The 10,000-nt window shown below is 43.9% G+C and overlaps 1 protein-coding gene across 1 annotated transcript in view; it reads right to left on the minus strand.

Annotated features, from left to right (window-relative positions):
- Nucleotides 1–1,835: 1,835 nt before the first annotated feature.
- Nucleotides 1,836–10,000, minus strand: part of LOC115176636 (glutamate receptor ionotropic, kainate 2) — a 190,598-nt gene continuing 182,433 nt past the window's right edge. The window contains exon 13 of the mRNA XM_029736756.1: nt 1,836–2,224. Within this exon, the coding sequence (XP_029592616.1) occupies nt 2,035–2,224 (190 nt within the window). The 3' untranslated portion in view covers nt 1,836–2,034. The remainder of the gene's footprint in view (nt 2,225–10,000) is intronic.

A 10,000-nucleotide genomic window follows, 5' to 3' on the forward strand; every position in this document is an offset into this window, starting at 1 on the left:
CCAGTCTGGGCAGTGAGCCGTCACTCAGGGAGAAATATGGTGAGAGAAAAGAGACCTGACAGCCTTGTCCAGTAACATCTGAATTCATGCCCAAAGCCCTGTCCACGAGAGAGAGAGAGAGAGAGAGAGAGAGAGAGAGAGAGAGAACTGTGGAGGGGAACAAAGAGAGACACACTGCACTCAACCCGCTCTGCACATCCACCCTCGCATCCTCTCAACTCTCACATGTCTCTTCCCATATCTCCTCTCACTCTCCCTGATTCTCCCCACCCCCACCAGCCAGACAGACAGTGTAACATGATTCAACAACCACACCATCATTACCCAGGATGCCTTGCAGCCGACACTGCTCATTGGTCAAAGCACTCAAATTAGGAAAAAAAGACACAGCAAGACACATGACATGACCAGGAAAAACAGAGATAGCTTTGTGTTCAGTGGAACAACACTGTATACCAGCTCAGTGGCCTTACCCCGTTGAGGCCATTCAATACTATGCTTCTGACCGCCCTGGAGCGGAGCCCATCAGAGCCAAAGCAACTGAACCTGGTTGGGGCTGACTGTCATGTACCCAAGGTAACGTCATGTCCAAACTGCACATCCCACAGTTTTCTGGGGGCGGGGCCAAGCCGCGGGAGCAGGGGAGCCTCTCTACAGTGTAGGCCGGCGTGGTCGTCACAGAGACACCATGCAGGCAGGCACAGTGTGCTCCTCTGTCTCAGTCTCGTCCTCCAAAACCCTTCTGCCCTACAGCCACATCTTCTCAACTACAGGACGTAACACCATTACATTGACAGGTACAGTATATTCTACAGCATACTTTACTACATCAGATACCCTGACAGACCCTTGACACACTTATGAAAACATTCCAGCAAGCTCTAGAATATCCATTACACATTTAACATGGCCCATACAGAAGCTAAAATTTCTCAAGCCATGATGCATCTTTAACCTGGGCAATATGTAGAATTGCCTAACACAAATACAGAGGGCAAAAACCTACCCAAATGGGTAACTTCATTATACCCACCTGCACAAGGTGGATTAGAGTCCCAAGACTTCTAACCGTAACATTTGTCAATTGCAATTTGTAATCTTTTCTTAAAACTTACTCTTACAAATCACAGTATACAAATCTACAACGATTATACCTGCAAAAGAATCACTCAATCAACTTCATTTAAATGAAGGCTTGCATGCTAACTCATTGCATGCAACCAGCCATCAACAACGGCCAGGAAAAAAATGTTCTCCAAAAGATTCATGTCTGGGCAGAACTTTGCTTAGGAAAGTCAGTCCCCTCTATGTTCCATTCCATGGTCCAGATCAGATGCAGGGCAGACCCAGGCTGTTTTAACCATGCTGCAGACCTTACTGTCATCATCGCTACCTTAACTAACACAACTTTCAAATATGTTGCATTACTCAGGGAAGGTAAAAAAAGATGTATTACAAAATGCAACATATCTCATCTTGGCATGCAGTCTCAGTCGATATTACAAGTCTAAATGAAATCATTCCATTTCATTTCATGTGATGCCGTACTGCAGTTCCTTTTGTTTTGTTTTGCTTTTCTCAATCTAAAGACACAGACACTAGTTGAGAAGATATGGCATCGGTTTGGCAGAAGGAAACAAAACCAGACTGAGGCAGGCTAAGAGACAGTACACTGTTTTACCTCTCATTCTCATTCTCTCAACTCTCTCTGCACCTAGCTCTTTACCTTCTGGCACTTATAGGACTTACCTGTTCTGGAACCTGTGGGGAAGGGAGGGAGGCAGGTGGGGTGGGGGACAGAGGAGGGGTACAGTAGATAGGAGAGGGTGGGAGATCATGCAGGAACAGGGAGGAAAACGCTTGGCTATCCTATCCTCATTCACCAATCAATCAATAACGCTCATCATTCACAATCTCAAGATCCCATCCTGCCAATCCACACCATACTGTGGACAGACAGACGCAACCAAACCAGTCAGTCAGTCCGCTTCCAGCTACATGCACAGAGGCCCCCATGCATGGTCGTGGGCCTGGTTAAGAGCAAGTTTGTACCCCCAGGAAAATAGTGGGATGTGTGCTAAAGGGGGGCAGGCAGAGGCGTCTACCTTGCTGCATGAGAGCTCCAACTCCGAACCAGAAACTATTTAGCAGGGTGAAATTGTTTTCCACTACATCTGAGTCGGGGTTGCAGGGGTGGGGGTTATACCACTCGTAGGGACTAAACCTGTGGCAATCGACAGAGAACACACACATACACACGTTTATTTCACTTGTGTTCAGCACTAATAGAACAGACAGACAGTGTTACAGACCAATACTGGCTTGACTTGGTCTACCTGGAGAGATGGGGAAGAGAAACAAAAGTTAGTTAGTCATTGATCACAACAACAATATGTGATACATTTGCATCTTCATATTGGGAAAATATACCTCATATATTGACCTACAAGGTAATGCTAGAAATTGTTATTGTACTCTAATATATTTTAGTTGTTGTTAGGACAATTAATCAATTAGAGCGTAACATGTCGGTTAAACAAACAAAAGCTCACAAACAACAAGATGACGTTCAACATCACTTTATATGTCACTCAGGTCTGCTTTGTTATTATTTCTTCAACTGTATCATCTCAACTAGACGACAGATGAAGTATTTAAACAGCCCTTGGGACTGTGGAACGTCTTCTCACCACTTGTCAGCCCAAAACACACTGCTCATGTTGACATGCTCATATCAAAGGCAAATTACTCCAGAATTTAATCGATGGGATCAGAAAATAATTGAAATGTCACTTGAGAAAAGCACTAATAATCCTTATAATCTACAGATGGCATTAACATTCAACACATCAAATAGTTCATTCCCATCCTGTCTGTCTGTCTGTCTGTGTCTGTCTGACTGCTTGACTGTCTGTCTGTCTCTGTCTGCCTGCCTGCCTGACTACCTGTCTGTCTGTCTGTCTGTCTGTCTGCCTGCTTGTCTGCCTGCCTGCCTGCCTGCCTGCCTGCCTGCCTGCCTGCCTGCCTGCCTGTCTGACTGTCTGCCTGCGCTGTGCGGTACTCACTCCCACTCATTCCGCTCTGCTCCAACTTCAGCTCAGCTCACTCCTCAAGCAAAGAGATTTCCCATTTATTCACGTTAAATAAAAGTGACATTACATTAGTAAAGGTTGATTGGGCTACAATTAAGCATCCCGACCCCATTTGGTTTGTGCTGTAGTTGTGGAATCGTAGGAGCAATATCTTAAGCCAAGCCTCTTTTTTCCCTGGTTGAAGTATATGACTAATCGAATTGAATAGTCGATGGATGCATTCTGTGGACTTGACTCTCTAGAAACGTTTAAATTACCCAAATTCCACAATAATATCCAATGGGAAAAAAATCTGATTTTGCATAAAAATAAAAAATAATTAAACAGTAGACAAACCAGCATGGTTACCTGTCAGGTTGGTATCATTTCTTTTTCTTGGTGGGTTAGATATTTTAAAAAATATGTTTTTATTTCACCTTTATTTAACCAGGTAGGCAAGTTGAGAACAAGTTCTCATTTACAATTGAGACCTGGCCAAGATAAAGCAAAGCAGTTCGACACATACAACAACACAGAGTTACACATGGAGTAAAACAAACATACAGTCAATAATACAGTAGAAAAATAAGTCTATATACAATGTGAGCAAATGAGGTGAGATAAGGGAGGTAAAGGCAAAAAAGGCCATGGTGGCAAAGTAAATACAATATAGCAAGTAAAACACTGGAATGGTAGATTTGCAGTGGAAGAAAGTGCAAAGTAGAAATAATGGGGTGCAAAGGAGCAAAATAAATAAATAAATGAATACAGTAGGGGAAGAGGTAGTTGCATGGGCTAAATTATAGATGGGCTATGTTCAGGTGCAGTGATCTGTGAGCTGCTCTGACAGCTGGTGCTTAAAGCTAGTGAGGGAGATACATTTTTCCAGTTTCAGAGATTTTTGTAGTTTGTTCCAGTCATTGGCAGCAGAGAACTGGAAGGAGAGATGGCCAAAGGAGGAATTGGCTTTGGGGGTGACCAGAGAGATATACCTGCTGGAGCGCGTGCTACAGGTGTATGCTGCTATGGTGACCAGTGAGCTGAGATAAGGGGGGACTTTACCTAGCAGGGTCTTGTAGATGACCTGGAGCCAGTGGGTTTGGCAACGAGTATGAAGCCAACCAACAAGAGCGTACAGGTCGCAGTGGTGGGTAGTATATGGGGCTTTGGTGACAAAATGGATGGCACTGACATCGCCGAAGTCGAGGATCGGTAGGATGGTCAGTTTTACGAGGGTATGTTTGGCAGCATGAGTGAAGGATGCTTTGTTGCGAAATAGGAAGCTAATTCTAGATTTAACTTTGTATTGGAGATGTTTGATGTGAGTCTGGAAGGAGAGCTTACAGTCTAACCAGACACCTAGGTATTTGTAGTTGTCCACATATTCTAAGTCAGAACCGTCCAGAGTAGTGATGCTGGACGGGCAGGCAGCTGCAGGCAGCGATCGGTTGAAGAGCATGCATTTAGTTTTACTTGTATTTAAGAGCAGTTGGAGGCCACGGAAGGAGAGTTGTATGGCATTGAAGCTCATCTGGAGGGTTGTTAACACAGTGTCCAAAGAAGGGCCAGAAGTATACAGAATGGTGTCGTCTGTGTAGAGGTGGATCAGAGACTCACCAGCAGCAAGAGCGGCATCATTGATGTATACAGAGAAAAGAGTTGGCCCAAGAATTGAACCCTGTGGCACCCCCATAGAGACTGCCAGAGGCCCGGACAACAGGCCATCCGATTTGACACATTGAACTCTATCAGAGAAGTAGTTGGTGAACCAGGCGAGGCAATCATTTGAGAAACCAAGGCTATTGAGTCTGCCAATGAGGATGTGGTGATTGACAGAGTCGAAAGCCTTGGCCAGGTCACTGAAAACGGCAGCACAGTATTGTTTCTTATCGATGGCGGTTACGATATCGTTTAGGACCTTGACCATGGCTGAGGTGCACCCATGACCAGCTCTGAAACCAGATTGCATAGCGGAGAAGGTGTGGTGGGATTTGAAATGGTCGGTAATCTGTTTGTTGACTTGGCTTTCGAAGACCTTAGAAAGGAAGGGTAGGATAGATATAGGTCTGTAGCAGTTTGGGTCAAGAGTGCCCCCTCCTTTGAAGAGGGGGATGACAGCAGCTGCTTTCCAAACTTTTGGAAACTCAGACGATACGAAAGAGAGGTTGAACAGGCTAGTAATAGGGGTTGCAACAATTTCGGCAGATCATTTTAGATAGAAAGTGTCCAGATTGTCTAGCCTGGCTGATTTGTAGGGGTCCAGATTTTGCAGCTCTTTCTGAACATCAGCTGACTGGATTTGGGAGAAGGAGAAATGGGGAAGGCTTTGGCGAGTAGCTGTGGGGGGTGCAGTGCTGTTGACCGCGGTAGGGGTAGCCAGGTTGAAAGCACGGCGAGCCGTAGAAAAATGCTTATTGAAATTCTGGTGACATAGTTTCCTATCCTCAGTGCAGTGGGCAGCTGGGAGAAGGTGTTCTTATTCTCCATGGACTTTAGTGTCCCAGAACCTTTTTGACTTTGTGTTGCAGGAAGCAAATTTCTGCTTGAAAAAGCTAGCCTTGGCTTTTCTAACTGCCTGTGTATATTGGTTTCTAACTTCCCTGAAAATTTGCACATCACGGGGGCTGTTCGATGCTAATGCAGAACGCCACAGGATGTTTTTGTGTTGGTTAAGGGCAGTCAGGTCCGGAGAGAACCAAGGGCTATATCTGTTCCTGGTTCTAAATTTCTTGAATGGGGCTTGCTTATTTAAGATGGCGAGGAAAGCATTTAAAAAAATAACCAGGCATCCTCTACTGACGGGATGAGGTCAATATCCTTTCAGGATACCCGGGCCAGGTCGATTAGATATAAAATAGAAAGTTATATATTGGTGACAGGTATATATTGCTACATATTGGTGATAGCATTAAGACATATTACAGTATTGATAATATGACAGCATCAGAACATGCACCATGTCATGAATAATGGGCTTGGCCATTGTAATGTGGTTAGTGCACACTCCCTATCCCCCATGTCACACTTGAGGGGGTATTCTAGTCCAGCTCCAAGACCGCTGAATGTCCTTTAGATCCCACCATTCCTTGCTTTAACACAATCCTTGGCCCTAAATCAATCTGTCTACTCAATTTGCCCCAGATTTGCTTGCTTGTCAGTTTGCAATTCCAAATTGAGTTCATGTGAACTGTGACCTTGGCAAGACGTATGTGACTAGTGACTGGTGCCCCCGGCTGGACCCCCTTAGTGGAGATCTCTCTGAGAAAAGCCAATTACCACACGGCAGGAACACGGATGAGAACACGGATGAGCCAGCTTGTCATCCTACATTTGTAGCTGGCCTGAGGAGAGGGTGGGGTAAGAGGCAGGGAGTTACTTCACCGCGGTGGGAATATTAAAACATTCCCATTGCCGTACGAGGAGAACCACTTGCAGCAGCTTAACCTGCCTCTGAAGGTGGCGCTGCCCGGCCACTCCGTCGGCCCCATCCCGTTCAGTTAGCTGTCACTTTGATCCAATTACACCGCCCTTACGTTATCTCAGGTCATAGAGCTGCAGAGGGAGAAACTTTGAGTAAGGTCACCGCTGAGCAGAGAGAGAGGAAGAGGGGGGGGAGAGAGAGAGAGAGAGACATAACCACAGACAGACAGACGGGCAGGAGGGTGGAAGGCAGGCAACTCAGCAGCAGAGAAGAAACAATGGCAGGCTTTTATCATTTTATAGGGTCATCCTGCTGAAAACTCAACAGATGATACGCCTGATAACACCAATGTCAGGGGAGAAGAATCAACACAGAGTGAGCGCTAGAAAGAGGCTTTTGCTGGTCTAGTCTCTTCAATTCTAAATGACTGGGGAAAAGACATGGCTATATATCTCTATAGGCTTTATATGAACCTTCCAAGCAATCAACAGCGTTTGAATGGGGCTGTTGCCGTAGACTATTCCATACGGCTTGAAAAAATACATTTATATATGTCTGTCTATACACAAACCTTGCAACCAATCAGAAAAGCTCAGTCAAATGCTGTTGTTTGCTTCTATTTCCAGGATGATCAAAAATCTATATCTGTAGTGTAGCATTGAGAGGCCGACAAATTGTTTTACATGGGGCTTTTGAGAGCATACGGAGACTCTCATTGTAGTAATGGAGGAGAAATGCAGAAGAGTCTAATAGAAACTCTATTACATCCGTTCCCCCTCTACAAATGTAGAATAAGGGATGGGAGATGGGCCTGTTACACGAGCATGTTGTAACATGTTGCAGTTAACGAAGCAGACGGTGTTAGACTGTATTGAACATATGATATACTCTGTTTCACAGTAACACAAACGAAGGAGAGACTGTGCTATATTGAGGCAGTCTTCTATCCACCAAGAATGTGACAACAGGATGTAACAATAGTAGGAGACTACATCATTAAAAGATTGGCCGACAGAAAGAGAGAGAATCCTGCATACATGTTTGGATAAATTGTTGACGATGAGAGAGCTCATTTGCTCCTCTACAAGTTTTTATCTTTTAAATTTCCTTTGATAAGGAGGAGGCAGGAAATTAGATTCCCCCAAACTGTAACAAGACGATAATGCACAGAGATGGTGTGGAGGTGGTGGGATGTACGATAGAGGCTGTTTCAGATGTTTCATTTCATCACCTACATAACAAAGGAAGACGGAGGAAGTAGGAAAGATATTAGAGGAAAACAACAACAATAACGCCTACCACAACAACAACACCACCACCTAACACAACAACAACAACAACAACAGCTGGTGATATAAGGGTAACTTATTAAATCATGTAAATACAGTACTGTTGTGGTTTTCCCACTGTATCCTGACAGTGTTTCTAAATATGGCATGTAGATCAATTTGCCTAGAGGAAGCCTAAACCAGTCCTTATAATGTCACCATACAGCATTCACACACACACACACACACACACACACACACACACACACACAGTAGCATAAACCCCCTCACACATACAATACACACACACAAGCATACATTGATAAAATGTGTACACACATATATATATATATATATATATATATATATACAGTTAGCTTAGTTACCTTTCCAGAGAACGACTGAGGTTTGCGCAACTACACTGTACGGTACAGGCATGCTACTGAAGCCCTACCATGCCTAGTGTCTAAACAGAGTGAAAGGTATATTTTAACACTTACCCAACAACACTTACTTACTGTGATCATTTAAAAAGATAGGTGCATATTCTGAACCAACTTAGATGACAGTTGCAGCGTTTTATTCTCTTGTGTGATCATATCGCCAGTAACACTGGAAAACACACGTGTATTAACTGTAAAACTATTGGATGTACAAGTCAAAGAGTTACGCTCCCCCAAGAGTTTTACAGTTAACATCAACTCTACTTTGTCTTCTTCTCCAGCGTGCCTCAAACGCCGGCCCTAGTCAGGTGAGAGCAGCCAGATCAAGGGGAGAGATACAAGACCATGGTACTTGTCTATGGAGCAGCAAGAGGAACTGCCCCGCTCCACTTTCAGGCTCTGATGATCAAATGCTACACCCCAACCTGAGTACTCCATTCCCCCCCCCCCCCACACACACCAAAAAGCATTTTGTGAACTAACACTGGTACTTAACTGTTTTCCCTCTTACTAGCTCTGACTTTGCTATTTTATTGAATAAAAGAGTACTTACTATGACTGTGATATGTAGTTGTCCCACCTAGCTATCTTAAGATGAACACAATAACTGTAAGTCACTCTGGATAAGAGCGTCTGCTAAATTACTAAAATGTTAAATGTGAAAATGTCAAACTCTGCCCTACTTTCCCATGCCTGAGAACTAAGCCTGAACAAAGAAAACAAAAGATACACAACTACTACCCACATTAAAACGTACATTGCTTAGCATTACACCATCCACAATGCCATTGCTCTTACTTCAATAATAATATCCAGCCTCTAAGATGAAAATATAAGAATGAAATGTACTACTATTGGTCAAAAATCATACTAACCAATATGGTATCCATCAATATAAAATGTCAACACGAAACAGTTTATCACATGTAAAAGCTGAATCACATTTAAATCTTCTACACTACATCATGATTGAATATTTCAATAAAATGTTAGCGTTCTCTGTAAACGTTATGCTAAAGTTCCTACAGGACTGGCCCTATTCTCCACCAGTGGACCAGTGACTGCATCTGAAATGGCACCCTATTCCTTATATAGTGCACTTCTTTTGACCAGAGCCCCATGGGCACAGACCAAAAGTAGTGCATTATATAGGAAATATGGTGCCATTTCGGACACAGCCAGTTATTAGGTATCAGAGGGCTATGCTGACCCAACGTGTGCACAGGGTCAGATGCTGATAACTAGCCAATCAACTAATCCTGATGAGTTTAGCAACACACACACCAGCTGACCTCAAGATCTAACACACACCAGCTGACCTCAAGATCTAACACACACCAGCTGACCTCAAGATCTAACACACACCAGCTGACCTCAAGATCTAACACAACCCAGCTGACCTCAAGATCTAACACACACCAGCTGACCTCAAGATCTAACACACACCAGCTGACCTCAAGATCTAACACACACCAGCTGACCTCAAGATCTAACACACACCAGCTGACCTCAAGATCTAACACACACCAGCTGACCTCGCCTCCTGACAACAAACATAAAATCCTCACTCTTCATACCCTCTCTTCAGTTCTCCAATAATCCTACAAAAACCCAGACTCTCTCTATACCGGACAAACAAGTGATCAACCTTACAAATACAAATGATCAAGCTTTTTAAATTTTCAGCCACCTCTGTCCTTTTTCTAAGTCCCTGTCATAACTAGCAGGTTCTTACTGTGCTGATATTATTCCAATGTAGATTCTATGACCCGGTATGTTTGAGGCAAGGTGGAGAAA

The sequence above is a fragment of the Salmo trutta genome, chromosome 37, assembly GCF_901001165.1.
Source record: "Salmo trutta chromosome 37, fSalTru1.1, whole genome shotgun sequence".
Lineage (NCBI taxonomy): Eukaryota > Metazoa > Chordata > Actinopteri > Salmoniformes > Salmonidae > Salmo > Salmo trutta.